Consider the following 26,049-nt stretch of genomic DNA (forward strand, 5'->3'; position numbering starts at 1 on the left):
TGTTGGTGATGAAACATTTTCCTTATACGTGGAAAGCCTCCGAGTTCCAGATTGGGTGCTATTATATTTCAAGACCAAGGCAAGGGTATCTGGTAATACTTGGCAAGCTGTAATCAATATCACCAAACTTGAAAGGACGGGTAAGTAAGGTCTGTTATTAGTTATCAATCTTAAGAGGCTTCTTTTGGAAAGGATATGTCTACAGTCAGATTTAATTTATCCCAACTTGGAAGCAGTTCCACAGTAACAAATTTAATGCTTGAAAGTGGTAGAAGAAGTGCAAGTCTCATTATTATTTATATCAGTTATATCAGATGTATTTTTCATGTTAATTTTGTTTTTTTAATTTTTCTTTTGCTTTCTTTCTTTGGCTTCCGTTTTAGAAATCCTCTGACACACCAATATTGTTGAACCTTAACCAAATGAAGGTGGCCAAAAAAGGGATCTTTGGAGTTTGTGAAGAATACATGGATGTGAAAAAGGTGCCTTCTCCTTTACAAGGTTATCAGGTGGATTTGTTTCCTGTTTTGGAGTTGATTGTCTGCGAGCAAAGGCTGCATAATGTGTGCTCAGCAACTCTCAAACTTCTGATGAAGATAGATGGAAGACCCTTTTGTGGTAAAATACTGACTGTCAGGTTTAAGTCTGCTGCCATAAATTATTAAACAATACCTTATATCGGATCAAGTGTGTGGTTGTGCATAATTTTTGTTCCCATGAATGAGAATGAAATAATAACCATTTCTATCATTTTTTTATGATCAGGTGGAAATCAGGTGTTGGTAGGTCTGGTTCCCTGTCTTAACCCTGTTTACAACATACAGAGTGCAAAGTCTGTTTACCCACTGGCCATTGCCAATTGTAAAGAAAACAGGTTCATCATTAATTTCTATTATTTTATGTTACTAAAATACTTTTTCTCCTTTGCTTGACGTAGTTACAAAGTTTTTAATTTGCACAGTAGAGACACTTTCTTATAAAGGTTTCCTTACTGAAAGCTTATAGTTTTATAGAACATATATGTTACAGTTTTCATAGTTGTATTGTTGACTCAATTTCCAGTACTGGCTCTAAGATCTGACAAATGTAATACGCACAAATACACACACACACACACACACACACACACAAAATGCCCACACATTATGAATTAAACAGAAAGAGGAAAAAAACTGCAAATCCTTTTACATTATAAGAACATTACCCCAACATAAGCTCTGAATAAACAACAAGTTTCATTGGTGGTCTTCATGCCTAATGTTATTTTGATAGGGAAAGCCTGAAAGTACTTTTAAATGATCTAAATGAACAAAAGAGAATCATCAAGAACCAAGGAATTTTTGTTGATGGCATGAAGTTCAATGTAGAATTTGATGGTAAGATGTTTCTATCATTTTGTTACATAATGGTTATTTGCAAGAACATTAACCTTAATCTTTACAAAAGGGAGGATGCTGACTTTCTCTTTAGAAACTAAATTGAGGGTTTTTTTTCATTATCAGTGACCATTATTTTAAACAATAAGTTAATTTTCTACATGTACCGGGGTATGTCATATCATAATTCTTTATTGCTGTTGTTTTTTTGTCATATCTTAGTTACATTGGACTACAATACACTGATCCCTCTTTTGGTAAAGAAAGGGGATCTTGATTTTCAACTTGGTGGTCGAGGGGTAGATGTAGAATTCTGCTTTATATGCAATACAATCAGGGTTAGTATTTGTGTTGGTGTACATGTGGATCAATGAGCATTTTTTAGTTGTAGTTCATCAGTTACAATACACAAGCTACAGTCTTCTCTAATAATGCAACCAAAAAATTTTGTAAGATAATATTAATTTATTTTGAGGTAATTTCATTTCCCATTAGGGTTGCAAATGTCATGAAGTGGCCCCAGATGAAACCTGCTTAGAATGTCTACGAAGCAAGTGTAACATGGGCAGGTATACTTTAAGTTTAGCCTTTCATGATCATTATATAATGCACAGGCTTATGTAGGAAGTGCTTGAGGCCTTTTGGGTACCAAAGTTGATGCATTGGTAAGAGCAGCCACCTTCCACCATTTATTTATTGCCATGATATTCATAAGACTATTTATTCTTTATTTATAAATAATAATAATAATAATAATAATAATAATAAACTTTAATAATGTGTCAGGGGTATTTAGCTTGAAGCTAATTGGGGACACAACTTGGAACGTTGGTTTTTGCGGAGGGAGGAAAACCGGAGGACCCGAAGAAAAACCCGCGGAGCAAGGATGAGAACCAACAAACTCAACCCATACGTGATGCCAGGTTTGGGAATTGAACCCGGGCCACAGTGGTGGGAGGCGATTTCTCTCACCACTACGCCATCCCTGCTTTTCTTGGGGTACCCATTTACAATATAATTATTGTAAATGCACCATTGTTATCCACAATTTGCAGATCAACTGGAATCCAGGATGATCTCCTTTTTCTCCTTGATGAAGAGCTTACTAACATTCAGTTGTGTGCACTACATATGGAGATGCGCAATACAGAGCAGTTGCTTGCATCCATTGGTCTGATTGCCTACAAGATTGGTTCACTTCCAGAAGCCAATCAAGCCCTGAAGTGCTTTGGCCCAGAGTCTTTTCATGGTGATAGAATTTCTGTTAAGAAGAAGAGTGGTCAGGAGTCTGCTATTTCAAAGCAGAATATTCATGTTAGCTCTATGTCGGGTGCGTGAGTGGTCAAATTATTGGCTTTGTGTGTATTTTACAATTGATTCACTTTGTGGGTATATCTATTATTTTTCCCATTGTGATAAAACACATTTCAGGTCCAACAGAATTTGGAATTCTTCAAAACCTTGAAGAGATTGTGGGATTCTCCCTTCCACTGGACAAGTTGAAGCTCTCCTACACAGATGTAAACACAGTTAAGAATTTTATTCTTAACTGTGTTACATTTTGTCAGTCCCGTGTTGATGTAAGTCTTTGATACCAGAGGTGGCATTGGCAAGTACCTTCACTTGTGGTTCAACAGTTCTTGCTTATTTTTCTTTAAGTTATGAGGTGTGGTTTATATTGTGCAGCGCCCAGATGTTTTGTCGGAGAGCGCTTTTGAAATGGGCACCATTTGTAAGTACTTGCTTCCTTTTCAATTTCACAGTATGCACTAGTTACCTTTCTTATTTAGTATTTAGTATTTATTACCTTTCCTATTAATCGTATGTAGAAGTCTGTACTTTAGGTGGCACACCCCAAAGTATAACCCAGCATTTTTGTATTTTTACACTCTTTATATGATCTTATTTAGTAGACTGTACTTTAAGGTGGCACACCCAAAAGTACAGTATAACCCAGTATTTTTGTATTTTTACACTCTTTCTATGATTGTAGTCAATAGACTATACTTTAAGGTGGCACACCCAAAAGTGCAGTATAACCTAGCATTTTTGTATTTTTACACTCTTTCTATGACCGTAGTCAATAGGCTGTACTTTAAGGTGGCACACCCAAGAGTGCAGTATTAGTCAGTAGTCTGTACTTTAAGGTGGCACACCCAAAAGTGCAGTGTAACCCAGCATTATTGAATTTTTACACTCTTTCTATGATCATATTCAACAGGCTGTACTTTAAGGTGGCACACCCAAAAGTGCAGTATAACCCAGCATTATTGTATTTTTACACTCTTTCCAGGATCGTAGTCAAAAGGCTGTACTTTAAGGTGGCACACCCAAAAGTGCTGTATAACCCAGCATTTCTCTATTTTTAAACTCTTTATATGATTGTAGTCAGTAGTCTGTACGTTAAGGTGGCACACCCAAAAGTGCAGTGTAACCCAGCATTTTTTGTACTTTTACACTCTTTCTACGATTGTAGTCAATAGGCTGTACTTTAAGGTGGCACACTCAAAAGTGCAGTATAACCCAACATTTCTGTATTTTTAAATTCTTTATATGATCGTAGTCAGTAGTCTGTACTTTAAAGTGGCACACCCAAAAGTGCAGTATAACGCAGCATTTCTGTATTTTTAAATTTTTTATATGATCGTAGTCAGTAGTCTGTACTTTAAGGTGGCACACCCAAAAGTGCAGTATAACCCAGCATTTCTGTATTTTTAAATTCTTTATATGATCGTAGTCAGTAGTCTGTACTTTAAGGTGGCACACCCAAAAGTGCAGTATAACCCAGCATTTTTGTATTTTTACACTCTTTCTCTGATCGTAGTCAATAGGCTGTACTTTAAGGTGGCACACCCAAAAGTGCAGTATATTACCCAGCATTATTGTATTTTTACATTCTTTCTCTGATCGTAGTCAATAGTCTGTACTTTAAGGTGGCACACCCAAAAGTGCAGTATAACCCAGCATTTCTGTATTTTTAAATTTTTTATATGATTGTAGTCAGTAGTCTGTACTTTAAACTGGCACACCCAAAAGTGCAGTATAACCCAGCATTTCTGTATTTTTAAATTCTTTAAATGATCATAGTCAGTAGTCTGTACTTTAAGGTGGCACACCCAAAAGTGCAGTATAACCCAGCATTTCTGTATTTTTAAATTCTTTATATGATCATTGTCAGTAGTCTGTACTTTAAGGTGGCACACCCAAAAGTGCAGTATAACCCAGCATTTTTGTATATTTACACTCTTTCTCTGATCGTAGTCAATAGGCTGTACTTTAAGGTGGCACACCCAAAAGTGCAGTTTAACCCAGCAATTCTGTATTTTTAAACTCTTTATATGATCATAGTCATTAGGCTGTACTTTAAGGTGGCACACCCATAGACGCCCCTTCGTCAACAAGAAAAATTCCAGCGCATTTGAAGTTTGGATGGCAGAGGGGTGGGCACGTATTCAAGGAAATACGGTATATAGATTACTTGAGGCTGTGCGCATTATTTCGTGTTGTTGCATAATTCATGTTATCTCGTATTGCCCAGTTTGTCAGGAAATCAGTCGTCGTCGTGTGTTTACGTCCTACAAAAACGTCGCATCGGAAATTTCATGATCTAGCTTTGCAAAGAAATGTACCAGCTTTTGTTTTGCCTTGATTTATTCATTAATTTTTTTTTTGCAGCATTTTGTGTTTTGAAGTTCTCTTCCCGTCGCGGTTTGCAGGGCACCTTCTAGCTGTAAGTGAAACTGTTTTTCAAAGTTGTGTCTCAAATGACCATTTATCATTGTCGCTCTGCTGTAGATAGGTGAAGAGCTCAAAGAGCAGAACAGTTTGAGTCACAAGAATTTCTTCACGTTATATATCCCAGAAGCGCTTAGGTATTACTCTGAATGCCAGGACTTCAGCCTGGGTGAACCAGAAAGGATAGAAAACACTTCCCTATATTAACCATGAATGAAAACCTAAGTATGTTATATATCCCAGTAGCACTAAGGCATTACGATGAATGCCAGGACTTCTGCCTGGGTGAACCAGTAAGGATAGGCATCAATTCCCTAGATTAACCCGTGATTGTCAAAGAAACTAAGTATGTTATGTATTCCAGAAGCACTAAGGCATTACTCTTAATATCAGGACTTTAGCCTGGGTGAACCAGAAAAGATAGACAACACTTCCCTATATTAACCGTGACTGAAAAGCTAAGTATGTTATATATCCCTGAAGCACTCAGGCATTAATTACACTAAATACCAGGACTTCAGTCTGTGTGAATCAGAAAGGATAGACAACACTTCCCAAGATTGACCATGAATGAAAAACTAAGTATGTTATATATCCCAGAAGCACTCAGGCATTACACTGAATGTCAGGACTTTAGCCTGGGTGAACCACAAAGGATAGACAACACTTCCCTATAATATTCGTGAATGAAAAACTAAGTATGTCATGTGTCCTAGAAGCGTTCAGGCATTACTCTGAATGCCAGGACTTCAGCCTGGGTCAACCAGAAAGGATAGACAACACTTCCCTAGATTAATCATGAATGAAAATCTAAGTATGTTATATATCCCAGAAGTGCTCAGGCATTACAATGAATGCCAGGACCAGCCTGAGTGAACCAGAAAGAATAGACAACACTTCCCAAGATTGACCATGAATGAAAAACTAAGTATGTTATATATATCCCAGAAGCGCTCAGGCATTACACTGAATGCTAGGACTTCAGCCTGGGTGAACCAGAAACTATATACAACACTTCCCTATACTGACCATGAGAGAAAAGCTAAGTATGTTATATATCCCAGAAGTGCTCTGGCATTACTGTGAATGCCAGGACTTCAGCCTGGGTGAACCAGAAAGGATAGACAACACTTCGCTACATTAACCATGAATGAAAAGCTAAGTATGTTATGTATCCCTGAAGCACTCAGGCATTACATTGAATGCCAGGAATTCAACCTGAGTGAACCAGAAAGGAAAGGCAACATTTCCCTCTATTAACTGTGAATGAAAAACTAAGTTTGCTATATATCCCAGAAGCCCTCTGGCATTACACTGAATGCTATATTAATCAAAGAAATATGATAAATAAATATATATCTCAGAAGTGATCAGGCAACACTAAACAAAAGATTATTATTACAGGATTAAACTTCGAGAAAATAGATTTCTTTAAAAGAAAACAATGTTGATTGTGCCATACTACAATGGGTGCACACAATTTCAAAATTCAAATGTCATACATTGCATGCATAGCACATAAATTGACATCACATGGTTCCTCTTCAAGGGGAAAGAGCAAGTCATCTCTTAACCCTGTCCATCTGAAACAGACAGAAAAAAAAAACAAAAAACAGTGAATTTAGTTTCCACCCTTATAATCCAAACCTACCATATTTCTGCTGGTAACTGCCTGTCAAACTGAGTATCCCAAGTGAGATTTAAAGACATGGGTTCCAAAGAGAAAGTGAAGTACCATACTGCAAGCTGAACGTTTTTATGCATGTCAATACGGAAATGCAGAGTTGTACCTACCCCCCCCCCCCCATATTTGCTTTGCTCTTTGGGAAACACTCAGCACAGGCTTCCCCACGAGGAACATCAGGACAGGCACATTCCCATCAATAAAGTGCACGCACGGTTTAATAATGAATTACCTTGGCTAAAGTCATAATATTCACTACTATTTGTAGATATATAATCACTGTTCACCACAGTTAAAATATATTCATGTTTGTGGACAGATCTCTGCCTTTCCGTAAAGTCAAGAAAGCTGTCACTAATTGATTACAAATAAATTGCATCGCAAATACCGGTAACCTGAAAATTTTTTGTGTTACAGTAGAATTCTGTTATGATGCATGTCATTTAGCAATTGCAGGTATAACCTATCTTAATAACTTTGCAGAATACACAGCACTCTGTGTCCAATCCGGCCTCGCTGGCAAAGTTCATTGATATATTTGTTAGCATCACCACCTTTTTGCTTGAGTAGCATAACATGGCTAGACATGTAACATAAAAACATTGCAAAAATAAAAAAATATGAAGAGTCAAGATTGGCAGACATAAATAACCTGGAAATTTAACGTAGGTACTAAAAGTTGGAATCACCTGAAACCACCTGAAATTTACTTAGGCAGTGGAAGTTAAAGCCACCATTCATCAGCGATATTCTGTCATTTGCACTAAAATACCTTGCAAAAAATCCACATTTATTTCACTTTTGCAGTAACAAAGTCAGTGAAATTCTAGGTCACGCTATAAATTTGTCTCTGATTAAAAAGAAACACAATGTCCAAAATTTCCTTTGGAAGTCTGAAAGTCTTCAGGCCTACCTGGGCTTTTTCATATATAATTTGCATGATCCCGTTGAAAAAACTTCACGTATTTCTTTCGATTTAAAACAGTTTCTTTGCATTCGCGATCGCATGTTGTTATTGTCACGCAAGTGCTTTGTCAAGCAATGAATTCGCATATTCCCGTGCAACTCCCAGCCATTCGTAGAGCTAATTGAGTGTGTTTTCAACAAGAACAATGGAATGTTTCCTTGAAGACCTGTTTGTGGTGCCTATTCTGTACTGTAGGGCATTATATGCGTAATTTCAGATGGTTTCATCGGTGGTTTCAGATGGTTCCAGGTGATTCCAACTTAGAGTACCTTAACTTATAGAAATTTAACTTTAAATGCATCTTCCATCAATCACTATAGGCTGCAAGATCAAACTCAGGCACTTTGCTGGATCTTTAATGAAATTTAACGGTATTGAGTTCTGATACACCACAAAACCAACATTCACATCAAAACATAAGGCAGCAAATACACTTAGCCGGTTTATGACGTCCTCCATAGCAACCAGCCTTTTCGAATATTTGAATTTCTGTTTACCTGAGTCTCGTGATGACTCTTCAAATGGATATTTTTCTGACTACTAATACTTTTAAAAGTTGTCTGTGCCAAACACGGCCTTGAATATTGAGCCCGTCTGCGTCTTGCATCGTCTCCAAGCGCCCTCCGAAGCATTGTTGCTGGTCTTGAATAATTTACATCTAAAACGGTTGTTAATCGCGGTCGCTTCTCATTACTTTCCATTTTTTCTTTAGAATTAGCCTTAAGCATGATAAGTCCGCTTTCTTTGCCTACCTGTTTTGTATCCAGATTTGGAGGAAATGATTTTTATCTATCAAGTTTGTCTCAGCCAGATTTGGTCCACCATTGATGCCAGGTAGAACTTAAGCCAGGCAGAACTTTAGCCAGATTACCCGCTTTCTTCTGCTGTCGCTTTCGCTTTCTCCATTCTCTACTTTGTTTACGTTTCTCCTTGGGAGTATTTTTTCGCGATTTTACCTCCCGTTTATTTGGTATTTCCAGCTTAGTGGAGGCCTCAAGGTCCGCCGACATTTTAATGTATTCCCAAGCAAGAAGAACGAATTAGTTGAAACAGTACGGGCATCCGATCTCGTAATTTACAAAAACTTTATTGTTCTCGTGAAAAATGAGAGCCGTCTTATTGAAACTTGATGACAATATAAGCCGGCAAAGAAAACACTGTAAAAGCAATTATCTGTCACATCGATGTCAGCAGCAACAAGATTATGACGCCTTACAGGAAAGCTGCCTGGAGCGCTCAAAAATTCCCATACATTTTCTTAGACTTTTAGTCTAAGAAAATGTTTGGGACTTTCCGGGATACTTGCAGTGCAGGCGATTTGCGTCCCCTCATGCAGCACTAGTTCAATAATCTTTGTTCACTACATGAATAGAAACTTATATCTCTCTTGCTTGGAAAAGTAATAGAACACAATGTTTATGTTATAACTAGACCTAACAATTTTGAAAAGGAATGATTATGTTGTGTCTTTTAATCTAATTTTTGCGTGGCTGGTACAGTTACAGCTCAAGGAATGGAAATATTTGTAACCCTAGTGCAACCGGCTATAAGTATTACCTGCAACATTATTGTTTCTTTGATTTATAATAAAAAAAGTCAAGAAATTAGAATGGGCAAGAAGGAATGGGTGATTGTTTTGCTTATATTACTGAAGAAATTTTCCCGCTTCGCATAATTTGTTCATTTTTCAAGTTGCGTGAAATCCGCTCCAATCCAGTTCTTTTAAATTCTTATATCAGTGTAAGCTTATAATTCGATTGCTTTCAGAGCGAAGTGATAACAGAATGGCCAACTTGTCTCTTTGTTCAATATGGAGGGGAGGCAACAGACAAATCTATTTTCAGTTGCATCGATCCCCGAATTTCCACGAAGGAGAGAAAACATAATTTTCAGTTTACGCGAAATTTACTCGTAGATCCATGGCAGTTATAACGAGTCAACTGATTTCGTAGTAATCACTGCTTTACGCACCATCAAAGAATGAGTTTTTGGCTTCAATAACATTATGAACTTAGAGCAAAATCTTCCCATGTGCCCGCGTTGCGCTACATGCGTTTCGTCACGAATTCTCTTGACAGCTACTCAGCTGTACCCATCATGCATTTGTAGCCCATGTTTTTTTCCGAGGAAATTCGTTATCAAAAAATTATCTTCCCATGTCACAACAACTTAGTGCATGTTATGTTACCTTTGTAATCTCTGGGTGAACGGTGATCTCTTCCAAAGGAATTATTTTTTCATTTGAAGGTATGTAATATGATTTCCTGGAGTAGAATCGAATGCCATCAACAAGCTTCATAACGCTTCAATGACCTAATCTTGATGTCATTTCCATACAGTCTTAGGTGTAGGGACATTTCAGGTTTCAACAGCACCTCCTAGATGAAAGAAATATGATGGCATCACCCCGTAAGTTTCATCTCTTCAACTGCGACCGTCTCTGTAAGCTCGACCCCATCGAAGACTTCTTGTTGACAACGACAGAGACACTCGGCATTAAGATATCTGTGAAGCAACACTATTTCTCGCTTTCCGAAATATCTGAATTCAGCGATCAAACGATTCCCACCCTGGAGATGGATGCTGCCGTCTTAGCTGTACATGCAAACGAATCTCGTCTTTCCATCAACGAAGACGCACAAGGGGGATACACGAAAGTTTACAGAGCTTTGCTTCAGGCGACAGGTATAGCGAAACCGGAAGTTGATTACGTCAGGTGTTATTGGAATCTTTATTTTAAAAAGTATTCGTCAAGTCGTAATATTGTAGTTTCTGCGAAATGAACTCATTTGTGTTTTTTTCTATTGTTATATATATCATATATTTTCAGTTTCCGCTTCGTTCTTTACCTTTGGGATATTTACAGTGATTTGAATATAAATTTCTCTGTTTTGAAATTTAAACGGCCTCCTGCCACGAGATTTATGTTACTAGGAAAAACAGCGTTAACTTCAATCTTCCCTTACCGTTTTTCCCTTATGCTATATTTAGATAATTTTGTCTACACCATGTATTTGACAGGTTTCGCTTTTGTCTCAATCCAAACACTGCGGTATATATATAGTAAACATAAATGTATGGTATTTTGAATGTAGAATTCAAAAATACGTTTTGAAAGCTGTGATGAAAATTTGGAGGCTGTGACGCTGTCCGTCGGTTACAATACATGAGATTTTGACAATTAAAATATTGACGGATTTAATGTACAAACAGCAGTTTTGTCGTATCAGATTTTTTGAAATTTGTTCAAAATGCGAAGTCATTTGATCTTCGATATTAATGATTCCTGCCTCTTGTCTATGGTTTGCGATTCACTAACAACTATTTCCATATTCATGATTCATATTCTAGCAAAACCTCGTCATTTATGATTCTTGAGATTTAAACACGAGAATTCGCGATTCTCTATTATTTTATCGTGATAATCTCTGATTTCGCTTCCGACCCTATAGATTTTTTTAAAATAACACGGCCGAGTTGAAACAGTAGCGTGACCTCGAGTGTCACGTTTCTGTCATACAATTATGTGTTTTCAATTTTTTTTGTTCTTGCCAAGCAGAAGGAAACGTAATTGTTGTTGTCGGTGGTGATAACAATTACAGCAACGAAGAGGAAAAGAAGAAAGCTGTTGCCTCGCGGTGGGCGCGAAGGAAGATACGTTCGCAGCTAAAAGAGGAATTTCTCGACGGACGAAAAAGTTTCCTCTTTACATGGGACAGAAAACACAGAGCAATTCACGAGCAAGCACTGAAACATTACTTTGATCTTAACAAGAAAGGACAAAAGTTCGAGTATGAACCATCAGAGTGGCCTGAGCTTTCTTTAAAAGACCCAACGGCTCCGCTAGCAAGAGTAACAGAACCTGCGCATCAGCCTAGGCTTCAACGCTCCGCTACCCTCCCGGAAGGGAAAAGTAAACGAGAAATAGAAGAGAGGCGGGATCTGTCAAGTTCCTCGAAAAAAGATCACGCAGTGACCAGGCAAAGAAGTGTGGATTTTCACACTAATCAGCAACCTAAACTACAGCTTGATCCCCTTTCTGCAACAGCTGTTTCGACTTCAGAATACGGATGCTCATCACTTAAGATCAGATCGGAACAACACAGAGCGCAAATCGATACTGCGATGAAGGAAACATGTCCGATAGAAGGTGAGAACTTATAAGACCGAGTACGTTTAAAAAAGTATGAACGAAAAGCATGATCAAGACAATTACAATAGCCACAAAAACGAGTAATGAATACCAGAACAATGATAATGTTAATGACGTTGTCAAAAGAAACAACAAGGAAAACAACAACACTAGCACCACAAGATAGTGGAAATATCGACAACCACAGCAACAACGTACTGGTTATGAAGATGGCGACGTCAATAATTGCATTTAAAGTTATCCTAGTGATAAGTATCAGATATCAAAAACAAGGACTGCTAGCATTCTTTAAAACATTAACAAAAATAGAGCTCTGAGATAGTGATAGCAATTTCTTAGATATTTCCAAGAGATTTCTAAAATTTTTTCTTTTTAATTCTTGACCCTTCCAATAAAATCTGCACCGTAGCACCAACAGATGTGGCTGCAGATTCTGGGAGGAAACTGCTGGACAACAAACCGCAACAGCCGTCAATGCGAACAGATACGGCTATGGAAAAGGAACGTCAAGTAATAGGTAAGAACAACGAGTGACGTCCAGAAAAAAGACAGCTGGCACCGATAAAAAAAAAAAAAAAACAATAAGAACAACAAAAAGCCACCGCTATGAGAGCAATATGAACCATTGCAACAGAAGCAAAACAAGTCCCGGAGACGCTGTTTCATTCGTGTGTCATTGTCATTTTATGACGATTTATAAAATTTTCAGTCATTTTTTTTAATCCTGACTCAATGGAAGCTTTTTATGTGAACGTCAGATATTTTTATTTAGAATATGGTAGGTTAATCTGAGCTGTACATGAAGGGTTAGGGCAAGTGCACTTTCAGTAAAGTGCGAAAAACAGAGTGATTTGTCTAGGCGAGTATTTAAAGTTGAGATTGTGTAGACAAGACCGATTAGTCCTTTATAAAAAAGTGTTTAAATGGTTTTAGCTTGTGCAAAACGAAGTTATAATTATTCTTTGCTTCAATTCCCTAGAATTAGCGGTCCTTGGCTGTGATGCGTCTCTGGATACAATGCAGGTTGTGAAATCAGTCATCAAAGACCTTCAGCTCAAGATAAACCTGCCAAAATATCCCCTAGTGGAAAATTATTCACTAGATTATATCAAATCGTACTTGACGAGAAACACTCTCTGTTTTTGTGTTCTTGTGGTGGATAAAGAAGCGCTTAATACAATCCAGAGGCATGAGTTGGAAGACGTTCTCTGGACAGCAGCTGATGTTGTCGGTAAGAAGGATTAATGCTAATGCAAGATAGTAAAACTATATCTATTTTGCACAATGCCCTTTTACAAAGGCCTGTAGATAAAAATCCGAAGAAACATGTATTTCTAATTAAAATATTTTAATATAGCAAGTTCTCAGTTTTAGGTGGATGAAATAAATGATTTGAGAACATCTTACAATAAGGTAAAAAGGCCAATCGACATCTCTTTATCTGCTGTTGAAAAGTTATTTTTAAATTTGCAACTCAGTATGATTCCTGCCTAAAATGTGTCCCTATATCTGAATGAAAACAAAAAAAGAAGCTTACAAATCACAGTATCTACGCATAGGCCATACATTATAGCCGATGAAATGTAATTTCTTCGTGCGATTGACAAGAATATTTTAATACGATATAACTGTTTGCTACAATTTGCAGTTGAAAAGGTTATCTTTACGATTTCCGATCGATGTCCTGCTCTCAAAGGAGGGGAAGAGACATTCGTACACAACATTCAACTAATGCTTAAAGAGAAAAGAAAGGGCCTTATCGTGTGGTTGGAGGATGGAAAACTGAACGTGGAACCCGATGTCTTGATACAATTAATGCTTGGAGCTCCAATAGTGGCGAAGAACAGACAGGGACAGATAAGCCACTCAGGAGAGTTATCCAGACCAACCAATGCTGTCTCAGGTTTTTCATCCGACGGGAGACTGGTTCAAGGAACGCAAAAGCATACAGGGAGTTTGCCATCACTGGAAATGTACCACACAATAAGACCCGATACACGTTCAACAGCAGCCAATAACTATGGAGAAGGGGGCATGAATTCCAGCCATGTTCTTGTACTCAAAACACGAATCCATTATGGGATAGTATCATATGCTTCCAAGGATCTTGAGTTTCGTTGTCCTGATTGGGTAATTCCCGAACAAATAGAAGAAAGCTTGAGGTGTAAGTATTCAACGACAGCAAACGGAGTGTTGAGCATCTATTATAACAAGGAGGGCCAATTACAGTCTACCGTACAAACTGATAGAGCGGCCTTTTGTTTGATTATTTAATGAACAGATCAATACGGCCTCTACACCAGACTCTCACAAAGTGAATATATGATAGAGGCTTGTTCTCTTATTGGTAGTTCATAGATGCGATAGTCATAATCACGTTGCATTACAACCTCTCTCCGATTCGAGATCTTTTAATTTTATCTTCTCGAGAAATAATAGCAATCTATGAGTTAGATGGAATTTAACACCAAGAAATTCTATACTCTACGTGTCTCACCTATAAGCGCGAACCACCCCTCGCAAAATTTTTATTCTGTGGGAAAATTTTTGAGAGCGTAAACTCCCATCCGTACTAAGGAATTGAAATAGATAATAAACTTAGACGGAAGGAACATATAAATCATATAATACCGCGAACATGATGTTTTAGGCTTAGGAGAAATTTCTGGTTGTGTGCGGAGAGCATCAAAACGACGTCATATGTTACCTTGGTCCGGCCTAAGCTCGAGTACACGTCTGTTGGTCGTTACCAACATTTAAATGCGACATTGTCGAACTGGAAAGAGTGCAAAGAGCAGCAGCCCATTTTTATACAAGCGATTATGACTGGTTGTCATGCGCACGTACATGCTAGAAAAACTAGTCAGAACTGCACCCTTTGCTTGGTTGACATTGAGTTAAAGGGCTTTTTAAATTTTTAATAATAAGACTCTTAACGGGGACAGTCAAAGCCTTAAGCTTCTTGACTGAACCTCACTGTAAGAGAGACGTGTTCAATTTTTTTTTCCCAAGAACTGCCGGAGACTAGAACTATCTCCTACCTGATATGCTTGATGTTACGTCACTTGACAAATTTGAAAATTGGCGTAGTTCATTAGCGTGATAAGAGCGCGTCAATGTGCAGTTAGTTTTAAGTTCTGTCTTGTACTTATTATAGAATATAATTTTACTTTTACACTTAGAATTAGTTGGTGTTTTGCCTAAACGGCTTTTAACGACCTAATTGAGATGATCATGATGGTGATCTTAAAATTACTATGTGATTCTGTAAAAACCCATAAATATATTTAATCCTCTTTAAAACAGAGCCAGTCAAATATGACTTTTATTATATTGTTACCTTGAGTCTCTGACCTTTATAACTTCGTTAGCGTTTAGAAATCTTAAACTGGGGGTTTAAAAACGTAAATTCCTTGCTAGATTCAAGCAGTGTTTTTCTATTAGTTTTCTTCCACTTGTGACATTATTCCAAAATCAAATATGAAACAGCAGATATCTAAGAAAGGTTGTGAGATAACGTTCGATCTCCTCAGAATCATTAGCATTAAAAGCCATTAAAATATAAAAAAGAAAATGCGAATTTAGTAAAAGTGGCGAGCAGCTAGAACTCAAGGAAGAAGTGACTTGTAGGCGAAATAGGTTGGACGTCAAAAAATAGGTTTTTGGGTACAGCCATTGATACAAGCTATTATGGGAGCCAAGTCACCTTTGTCCAACAGTTACGAGATTTTCTCCTCCAACTTGAGCTCAATGACAGCACTATGTAAATAATGTCTTTATGGCTGTTTTCACTAGGCCGATTAACTAGCTGAACATTCTTTCTAGGTGTTTGTTTACAGACCGACATTAGCTAGTTAAATATGAAATCTGTTTTTACTGGGAAATTTTAAGCCTCTAATAACTCGGAAGATTCAAATTACAAATCCGCTCAACTTTCAAAACTGGCGGGAGAGGAAGCGCTTTTAATGAGTTCACTAGTACTGATTCTCGCTATATTTTTGCGAACGAGAAGGAGTTTCGTTCAGATGATGCGATTAATGTCTCGGCAGATGCAGATGATGCGACGGAATGTTGTAATCCTGGCAATTCAACGCAAAAACAACATACATTGCCGTAAGCGCAAGACCATGTGGGTCTATCCAAGGCCGCAGTTTTGGAATTGCAAAACGGTGAAAAAATTGGGAAGTGTTTTGCAATTAGTCAGCCAAGGTTTTGTTCCGAAAAAACCACGAGGCGAGCGTCTGGAAAATAATTTTGCCAGATTGTTTGGCAGGCATCTGTCACTAAACGCGATGCGATTGGCTGCGGTATTTGTCGGGACAAGTTAAACCATCTTGCGAGGTAGTATAACTCGGACTTTTCTGACTTTATCTAGCTAAAATTATCCTAGTGAAAACACAACCTATAACAATAAGTGTTTCCGAAAGCTTTCAAGCCCCGGACTTAGTGAACTTTGCCATGCATCGAAAACGCAGTTTGGGTTATCTATTTTTTTGACCAGAGTGGCCGACGTTTTGGCTCGAAAACAAATATATATGATTACTACAGGGTCCCCTATGAAAATTTGTTGGAAAACAAAGCCGCTTTTGAGGCTCAGAGTATTGTGCAACATCCCTGCAAAAGCGGTCCAAACCAGTTTCGGATTATAATCGTGGTTAGTTGGTTCTGGCGAACTACAAACTTCACTCTAAGGTTGTTTTCTGCTGCGTGAATACTTCTCAGATGGTCCCTGTAGCCTTCTGGTACCTGCCATCCGTTCTCTCTATGCACCACATCCTTCGCGTCGTCTGAGACTTCTCCGTAGCGAAGTCGAGTATCTAGAAGCACTGAACCTTCAGGGTAATTAAAAAGCCTCCCTGGTAGAGAAAGAACAAGAACACACGACAAAAGTGAAATCACATAGCAGAATCTTAGTACGAAATTATCTTGTATGTCTAGGTCTGGTATTCTAGTAAAAGTGACGGAGGGGGGGAAGGTGGGAGCTATATCGGCGCCCTAACTGCATTTCGGAGCATGTTAGGATGAAATGTTACTTTTAGTAATTAAATATTTTTGAAAGGGAGCGAGGTCGCGCGCATTGTAAGTAGGATTCCTCTTTCTCAAATGTGCCCTTTAGTTACACCAGACCACAAGGTGTCAACTATGAGACGGATAATTATTTCTTTTGGATCAGGGAATAAACCTATTTGGTTTGAACTTTCTATGCTCGGAAAACTAATTGGGTCAAAATGAATTGATTTTATCTGGCCCTGGTAATAAGGGAGCGTTTGAGGACATGGACAGGTGTTCCCTCAACGGAATTAATTATTAACGAACAATAGGCAAACTTTGATTGACACTTAGGAACAATTTACACTTTGAATGGTTTTAGTTTCCTGTCTAGTCATTGCACGTTTAGGAAAAATGTGAATCAGCCGCTTACCAGATACAGGAGTTTAAGTTCGCCGAGTTCGGTAATTCAAGCCGCAGTTTCAGTTCAGTAGTTCATAGTTTATGGAAACCCGCCACAGAAGTAGGTTTGATTTGAGTTTTCTACGGTAATTCTTTATTCATTTGTTAGGGATCTCAACGTAGGTGAATACCACAAATAACTGTTGGGAAATTTGTTGATTTCAGATCGAATATTTATATCAATAAACCGTTGATTATCCGATATACGGTTGTTTCCGTAAACTTCTAAAGTTGTCGACTCGTCAGTGGTCCAACAGGGCATATCAAAAGAACTTTAAAGTGCTACTGAAACGTAATTTTCATATCCGAGATTTTTGCAATATAATAGAGTTTGAACGTTATTTGCAAACGCTGTGTACTTTTTTGGGCCAACGCATAGCGGAAAGTACATTTTCAACCATTCGAAGTTGACCGGCTGAGATCAAAATTGGCGACCATCTTGGCGCGGCCAAAACAGCCCTGTGACGTCACTGGTTGTGTACTTCTGTGAAAGAGGGGTAAAAGCATGGAGTGTGGCTTGCATGTTGGGAAGCCGAAAAAGAGGCTTTCGGGCAAAATGCCATCCTCTTCTTCTTCATCGGCGGCCACATCGGCATCTTGGCTATCTGCGAGAGGTTCGCCTGGATAGGGAGCAAAATTCCCGACTGATACCGAGAACGAATCTCTACCAGTCTATTTAGTTAATCGGCAACTGACGAGATCCACAAGATTAGGATCGAAACCGCGGTCTTGCCTGACCATCTACAGAAAATGTCCAAAGACATTATAATGGCATATGGGCTACTAAACGCCCCGGGCCAAAGCAATGCCATTCAGAGAGTGAAGTAAACATGGAAGCCTCATACGACACCGCCACTGAAGATGATCTACTTGGCAAGTCTGAGAATAACGAACAAATCCCTCTGTACCAAATGCCTAGCAGAACATGCCCAGAATCCCTACAATATAGGGCGAGGGCCAAAATAAGAGCAGACGAGGATTTCAAAAATGAGATAAAGAAAAAACAGTAAAGGCGATCATGTGCTTCTATGAACGTGAAATCGGTCGTTTTCATACCGAAATAAAGAAAAGAAAACGAGCCAAAACGGCTGGAACACTGAACACTAAGAACTGTAGTACGATGGAATCAGCGCGCGTGGCGCAAGCTGAAAGCAATCAAGACAACTTAACGATCGAGACAGTCAAAAAAATAGCTGTACATCTACAAAGGCGAACGATTCGAAAAAGACGCAATCCCTAATGTGCGTACTCAGTGCCACACATAAAGCAAATTCTCATGAAAAACTGGCATTTAATAGAAACAAAACCACTACTGAGCGAACTATACAAAAGTCCGTCGCTCGTATCTTACAAAAGAGAGCGGTCGCTCAAAGACATACTCGTGAGGGCTAAACTTTGAATAGGCTACTCTAAACACACGCCGGGGAGTCGTATAGGCCTGTCAACCCCATTTTACGCCAGCATCTTCCTCTTCGCTACTGGAGACAACCTCGCTTCGTTCAGAAGAAGGTTCACTTGAAAAAACTTCAATATCTGCCATCTCCTTCGCCCACGAATACAAACAAACAGCGAGTGAAATAAACCACGCTATCGGAGTGAACACAACCAGTGACGTCATCAATCCATTTCGCTCGGTACCAGAGCCCGGACATGGTTTAGTGTAAAATTTTGATTTGAATGGTTAAAAAAGATATCTTTCGCTTCTTTTTGGCCAAAGCAAACTATCTCATGATGATCAGCATATTCAAAACCACAGGTTAGAGCGAAAATCTCAGATACGAAAATTTCGTTTCAGTAGCACTTTAAGATTAACTCAATGTAGCCTCACCTGCCGGAATCTGATCACGAGGACCCACAACAATTATTACTTCCTCCATGCCCTTGTTGTACGATGCTTCAAATTCATTTACATGCTCGACCTATTTTTTCAAAGTAATATGTTCAATTAAACGTTTCAACATTACAATTTTTCCTCGCCCGTTTTGCAACGAATGCCATTGGTCGTATAACATGTGCCCACAGATTTATATTGTATACTGATTTTTCCAAAAATGATGAAGTATCTCTATTGGTAAATAGGAAATAAGAGTTTTATTGTATGTGTCCCTCTTTGAATCGTTTTACGGACCTTAAGAAACGACGACGGCGACGGCAACGAGGACGTGGAAAACAAGAGATCTAATTGGCAGACCAATAGCTCAGCACGTGCGTTTTGAAACTTTGTACATTTCTTAGCCGTCCTATGCAAAACAACAACGTAAAATCGCCAAAATTTGCGTCGTCTGTGAACCGAAACCGCGACGGCAAATTATTTTAACTTCCATTTGGAACTCAACGGTTACTTTATACGTCATGCTGAAGTTGAGCCGTGGCGCTGTATGAGACAGTAAGCTCCTGCAGCCTTTTTTTAAATTCTAACTAAGAGTATAAATTCATTTTTTAATCGAAGTCTTCCTTGGCGTCGCCTTCGTGGTTTCTTAAGGTCCCTTTTATTTGCGGTTGCGTTTAGGGCTGCCAATTCAAACAAACAGTTAAGCAACATCAATGTAGAGAGAATCAGCAACGATAGCAAAGTAGAATTGTCAGCTACGTCACCACCAACGCAATCTTGATTTAACTATAGACCACTTTCATAAATGGTTGCCGTATAAATATTTTTTTGTTTAAATTTAAATTAGCCCTACTGGCCTCGCTTGAGATAATGTAATCTTTTGAATTTTTTTGCTGGAGAACGAGGCCAGTAGGGCTAATTGAAATTTAAACAAAAGAATATTAATCCGACGGCCATTTATGAAAGTGGTCTATGGGGATTCCGTGTTGTACTTAAACTGTACAAAAACATAATGAAAGTTTAACATGTACTCACTTCATCTGTTGGATACAGTGAGATATTTTCTGGACTGTTGGACGGCGTCGAAGGTGTAATCTCTGGTTGGGGATTTAGCCCCTGATCCTTTTCCTCAGCTGTTGCGTTAGTAGTGACGGCTGGTGGACTCATTTCTGGCAGATGGTAATCAAACCTTTCTCCCCTCTTGCTTGGATTAAAAAAGTGTAGAAGAGCCTTCTCGTGAACCTCTCGGTGACTTTTGTGCCATGAAAAAACGAAACTTTTGCGTCCGTCAAGGTATTCCTCCTCGAATTGTGACGAAACTTTTTTCCGAGCCCAACGTGACATAACAGCTTTTTTTTCCTCTTCTTTCCCCACATAGTTGTCGTCACCACCTATAATTATCATAACTTTTTCGCCTATTGATAACAAACAGTTTTAAAATTAGAATATGAATACACAGAGGAAACCGAAACAGTATTAGTAAGAGTAAGTAAGCGAAAAAATTTCATTTCAAAACTGTTTTGCCACGGATTCTAAATATTGTATTGAAATTTCCTCAGGTTTATAACTTGCCTTATTACTGGATTTCATAATTTTACCTTGATGACTTTTTATACAATTTGAATACGTATGAGCAAAAATATCCTTTTTTCGTAGTTTCCCACCGGATAACCCTAAATTCACCTGAATTTAACTTATTATTTGGGAAATGAAATCAACGGATTTCGTTACTTCCCATTTTTGCAGGAGAAATATTATTTAAAACTGTGTTTCTAAGATCATAACGTATACTTATCCAGAAAATTGGGTCAGTTTTAAGGGCGGACAAAACTCATTCCTGTACAGTAAAACCCCGCTAACTCGAACTCCTCGCAAGGCAAACCCAAAAATGATTAAATTTATGGGTACATATAGGTTCCATATTAAACAACAGCGTTTACACGTCCGTCTAAATAATCCTTATTACTCTAAATAACGTATGACTCACCAGTCGCTTTCAGCAAAGCTTTGTAGATCTTCGCGTAGCCTATGCCAGCGTTGTCTTCGTTGATAGACAGTCGAGATTCATTGGCATGAACGACAAAAATTGCAAAATCCATCTGCAGAGAGGGTACTATACTGTCACTCAGATGGGACATCTCGGAAAGTTTGAAGCAATGCTGCTTGATCGATATTTCGAATTCAAGTTTACCTCTCATTGTAGCCAAGAGTGCTTCTACTGAATCCAGCTTGAAAGTATTGTCGCAATTAAAAAGGTAAACGGTCTTACGGTTTGGAACTTGTATCTCCATATTCTATGAACCTGGAAATAAGGAAGTATCCACTAATAAATAAAATAGTTATCCATGCCGAGAGAGTATCAACTGTTTATTTTCTCTTGTTCGTGAGGAATGGTTTTGTTAGTTTCGGTTTCGCAGAATACAACCATAACTCATTGCGGCCTAGTCACAAGCAGTCAGATGTAATGTAATTTTCATCTATTTAAGGAAATGAGAAACTTAGTAGATACACCGTTGAAATGAAATACAGACACTTCTCATCGACACAAATTTTGCAATACAACTTAAGGGGATATAAGGTCACGCCTTGGCGGAAATATTTGCATGAGTAATTTTTGTCCTTCCTAATAGTATTGCTGTTTACATCCTCTTCCCAAATTTCAATGGATCGTTCGCGTCCCGACATTTTGTCAATGTTATCAGTGAAAAGACTAGTTTTGCATAGTTCGCAAGTGCATTTGAAAGTTCCGGGTTGGTCATTAGTTTGTAATGAACTTCGGACCAAAAACTTGCTCATTTTTTTGTCGCGTTTAAATGAAATAAGTGGTGGTTGCGAAAAGATAGTACCAGTCTTCTGAAAAGATAGTACCAGTCTCTGAATCATTTTGAAGTAAAGGAATCTATTTGAGAGTGATGGATTTAACTGCGTGGTTGTGAGGGTGAAAAGTGAGAGTAAATGGAATGCAGTTAGTATTTTCTTCCGTGACGTTTTTAAGGTGGCTCGTACCGGTTTTCATCTATTTGATGGTTTGTAACTTCGAAAGAACACAACAGAAAGACTGACCAAGGCCAGTTGAACACTTTTACGGGGTTGAATTATATAATCATTGGTCATCCAAAAATAGGTCTCATTTCGTCACTAGCAGTTTCCATGGCAACGTTTTCATAGGCTTATTCAGACGCATTTTGTAGTTTGTGGCTTAAATGATTCGAAAACTAACCAGGTGACCCTGTGACTTTTTTCAGTGATTGCTTTTGGCACTTGAAAAAGAAAATGCACAACGATTTTTTAAAAAATTATACGGAGCGGAATTTCAGAAAATCTAGAAAAAAGGCAATTTTCACACATAGCAAATTTCCTTCCCTAGAATTTTCTAGTTGTTTTCTGATGATTCCTTTCGACATTATTATCATATTGGAACAATAAAAAGAAGGGGTCACCGGAATTGTTTTCATGCAATAGCTTTCGTGAGTTTAGCAATTTCCACGCGCGTTCTCGCGCATTTAAAAATCTGGATTCTACAAGATCGACATTTGCTCATGATCTGTCATAGCTACCTCTGACAATTGCGTGTGCTCGCGCGAGCACACGCAGTTGTTCCCACCAATCACGTAGCTCCATTTTCTGCCTTTAAAGCACACACAACCCACAATTCCTCTATTAGCTCCGACGAAGGGCTAACGCTCGAAACGTCAGCTTTTATAACCGTAACGGTGGCCAATTTACCATTTCAACTTTGTTGATATATTCAAACTGCTCGCGCGAGCGCCTACGATCTGATGTTTACAGACGTTTACTGCTAAAAAATCATTAAACAGCAGTCAAAGACTACCTCCCGGGCTCATCTTAAAATCCTACACACGACTTCTGGCTACATCATATTATTTTCCTTTAAGTTTCAAAGTCTTCTTCCACTTCCGGTAGATTATCCTTCACTTGAGTTCTTCTTTTTTCGCCGCCGCAAGATTTCATATCGGTTGAATATTTCTTTTAGATGTGAAGTGAAGGAACCTTTACTTCTCCGAAAATCGTCTTCTTTATCTTAGTTTCTATCTCCTGCATTTACAGTGGCCGCTCAACACATCAAATACACACTCTTAGGTAAACTTCTCACAAAAGTAGAAAAAAATCCTCGCGCCGCCATCTTTGTTGTAAATTTTCGGCTTTTCACGTTTCTCTCGCGCGTGACACAAGAGTTATCTGTTCCCCGCGCGAGGAAACTAGTACGAGCCACCTTAATAGTAACTGTCGATTAATTTGTTTGGCACGGTGGTGGCCTGCTCGAACGACCGAAACAGAATAGCCACATTGCCTCTGATTTGCCGAGTCATCACGATATAACCAACGAAGTTTAAGAAACTGAGGAAAGGGAATGGAATTCTTAACATGTGATGGATGGGAAGATAGATACAACAAGTAACTATGCGAGTTTGTAGGTATGTAGTTCACATTAGTGTTCAAGTTATTACATAACTTGCACTTGATGTACATCGGTAAAACAGGAAGACGACTCGATCGATTCCGAGAACACCTTCGCGACGTAGAAAGGAATGACAAGGATGCATCCAAACCAGTTGCTTAACCGCATTTAGGCAGTTCAGAAAGCTGTCAAACTCTTCAAAATCTTTGTTCAGTAAACAAAAATTTATCTTTCAACATTAGCGTAGCTCCCTTTTCTGCATATTAACACACGCACAACCCACAATTCCTCCATTGGCTTTGACGAGGGCTAATGCTTAAAACGTCAGCTTCAGAAACTCCTTTATCAATTCAGTTTACAATCAAATATTACGTTATTCTTGGGTAAATGGTTGGGCATGAGAAGAGGCTTTTAATCAAACTAGGAATTGTAAAGGAAATGACTTCTTCTAGGAAAGCAAGAACCCATTCAGGATTCCAGCAGCTGCAAAAATTTTTCTCACTTACTCGTATTCTACATCGCTCTACAGGATTCGGAAAACAATGATGTAACTTACAAAATGTTCACGATTATTTAGTGGGGATATTATTTTAGATATAATCAAGGTACATTGCAACCTCTTTGGGCTCTAAAGTTCAAACGAGCCATAACAGTTCGATGCTAGAATTCAAAACGATAATGTGTATCTGTAAATCTCATAAATATACTACTCACCTTTAAAACAGAGTCAATCGAGATAAAATTCTGTTTGTTACCCTGAATCTCTGATCTCTATGACTGCGTTGGAGCATAGAAACATCCGTTAGATAGACCTTTGCTAAATCAAAACATTTTTCTTCCCGATTTGTTTTCTTCGACTGGCGATCAATTTCCGGCCATGTGACGTAAAGGTTATTGTTTTCTTCAGTTGAGACCTTGTACTCTTGATCAGCGATGTGAAACGCTTTGAATATCAAATCTGAAACAATACATTTCTCAGAAAAGTTATGTGATGACATTCATCGTTTCTCAGAATCATTAGCATACTGTACTGAGTCATCTTTAAAATATACTAGGGTAAAATACACGAAAGCTCTGACATTACCTGGAATTATAGGAACAAAGGAGCGAGTAAGTTTAGGTGGGAATAAACATAAGTTTTCTTTGTTCTCATATTACTGGATTTAGGGAGGTAGCAAGTAAGTAATACCTGCAATCCCCAAGAGGCGATGTGAAGAGTGAAGTTGATTATTCAAATCGGCGTATAGTCACTGCATTCCAGCCTTATGGGAAACGCTTTACTGTAAGAGGCCTAAAATTTGTAAGAAGAGGAGGCTATGGCGTTCCTATATATCTGTTATACTTTATAACAAACGAGTTGCATGTCATCGATAAAGTTTGTTTATTTCTAAACATGTTAATAGCTTAATTTGTTTTGAAAATGTCCTGTATATTTCTGAAGAACCTTGTCGGTGTGTTATAAGCGGAGAGAACAGGAGGGGAACAATATATAATAGGCCAGATAGAGCCGAGAAAGAAGCTAAACGGTTTATGTTAGAGGAAAGTTAGGAGAGGCGAGAGTGCTAGAGGAAACCGAATTACTTTAGCGCTAAGATGCATTTAAACTTCAAGATGAATCCAGATAATCGATGCTTTTTCTTCTTTTAAGAATATTTAAAAATATTAAGTTTCATTTGGACTCACACAGAATTGAAAACTTAAACGATTTGTGGAAGTCTAGACATCGATAGTTTAGTTTTGCCGTTTGATTTAAAAGAAGTCCTATATTTTGTAAGAGACTCTGATAGTTTTGTTTTACTCACACGACGTGTAGTACGGTGTATGACGATTTTGCGTCTTTAATGCTCCTAGCTTTTTTCATTAGTTGAAAATATCAACAGTTAATTATAGGTATTGTGTATATCCTTTAATTATAGTGAAGTGAACTTCAAATAGTGAATTATCAGCAAAATATTTTGCAAATTAATTGAATCATCAAAATGTGACAGCTTTCGTCACTCAAGTGAAACCTGATCTTGACAGGCAACATGTTTATTGTTTACAGGAAGATCAATCCATGAAATAATGCTTCTCAAAATTCCGCCAATCAGGCTGAGGGAAACTTGAAGTCCTTCTCTTAGCTAGTGAATGGGGCTCATCTCAGGGTGGACTCTCCACCATGAACAGGGAATTGGCCATACACTTGGCAGAACAACCCAATGTGATCGTCAGCTTCCTCGTTCCGACTTACAACGGGAGTGACAAGGTGATGGCAAGTTATCATAACATTGCTGTCTTTGAAGCAGATCAGCGCCCTGGCTATGAGCCAAATGATTGTCTAAGCTTCCCACCAAGCAATCTCAATGTCGACATTGTCATTGGTCATAGTGTGAAGCTTGGCAAACAAGCTCAGATAATAAAGGGAACCCATCGCTGTAAGTGGGTCCAGGTTG

General features: G+C 38.4%; 3 protein-coding genes and 1 pseudogene across 7 annotated transcripts; 3 read left to right on the forward strand and 1 right to left on the reverse strand.

Moving 5' to 3' along the window:
- Positions 1-3,108, forward strand: LOC148727569 (uncharacterized). 3 transcript variants are annotated; one of them, XM_088726290.1, is made up of 9 exons: positions 1-140; positions 384-618; positions 766-874; positions 1,273-1,376; positions 1,599-1,714; positions 1,872-1,945; positions 2,432-2,706; positions 2,808-2,956; positions 3,036-3,108. In XM_088726290.1, exons 2-9 carry the CDS (start codon positions 423-425, stop codon positions 3,039-3,041), a joined length of 1,029 nt encoding a protein of 342 aa, XP_088582416.1. In that variant the 5' UTR covers positions 1-140; positions 384-422; the 3' UTR covers positions 3,042-3,108. The 3 variants fall into 3 exon arrangements, with proteins under 3 accessions (XP_088582416.1, XP_088582417.1, XP_088582415.1); XM_088726291.1 differs by having other exon boundaries at positions 2,808-2,896; XM_088726289.1 differs by lacking the exon at positions 3,036-3,108 and having other exon boundaries at positions 2,808-2,968.
- LOC111341868 (uncharacterized) lies at positions 2,968-15,246 on the forward strand. Of its 2 annotated transcripts, XM_088726263.1 has the most exons (8): positions 2,968-3,108; positions 4,725-4,841; positions 5,052-5,106; positions 10,102-10,447; positions 11,319-11,912; positions 12,325-12,432; positions 12,895-13,146; positions 13,564-15,246. In XM_088726263.1, exons 4-8 carry the CDS (start codon positions 10,156-10,158, stop codon positions 14,187-14,189), a joined length of 1,872 nt encoding a protein of 623 aa, XP_088582389.1. In that variant the 5' UTR covers positions 2,968-3,108; positions 4,725-4,841; positions 5,052-5,106; positions 10,102-10,155; the 3' UTR covers positions 14,190-15,246. The 2 variants fall into 2 exon arrangements, with proteins under 2 accessions (XP_088582389.1, XP_022804633.2); XM_022948898.2 differs by lacking the exons at positions 2,968-3,108; positions 4,725-4,841; positions 5,052-5,106 and having other exon boundaries at positions 10,156-10,447; positions 11,322-11,912.
- On the reverse strand, positions 15,223-24,486 carry LOC111341869 (uncharacterized). 2 transcript variants are annotated; one of them, XM_022948900.2, is made up of 5 exons: positions 24,332-24,486; positions 21,185-21,499; positions 20,233-20,612; positions 19,195-19,285; positions 15,223-16,771 (listed from the first exon to the last, which is right to left on the reverse strand). In XM_022948900.2, exons 2-5 carry the CDS (start codon positions 21,486-21,488, stop codon positions 16,509-16,511), a joined length of 1,038 nt encoding a protein of 345 aa, XP_022804635.1. In that variant the 5' UTR covers positions 21,489-21,499; positions 24,332-24,486; the 3' UTR covers positions 15,223-16,508. The 2 variants fall into 2 exon arrangements, with proteins under 2 accessions (XP_022804635.1, XP_088582414.1); XM_088726288.1 differs by lacking the exon at positions 24,332-24,486 and having other exon boundaries at positions 21,185-21,594.
- Positions 24,487-25,712: 1,226 nt separating this feature from the next.
- Positions 25,713-26,049, forward strand: part of LOC148727570 (uncharacterized) — a 1,936-nt pseudogene continuing 1,599 nt past the window's right edge.

This window comes from Stylophora pistillata, chromosome 7 (genome assembly GCF_964205215.1).
Source record: "Stylophora pistillata chromosome 7, jaStyPist1.2, whole genome shotgun sequence".
Lineage (NCBI taxonomy): Eukaryota > Metazoa > Cnidaria > Anthozoa > Scleractinia > Pocilloporidae > Stylophora > Stylophora pistillata.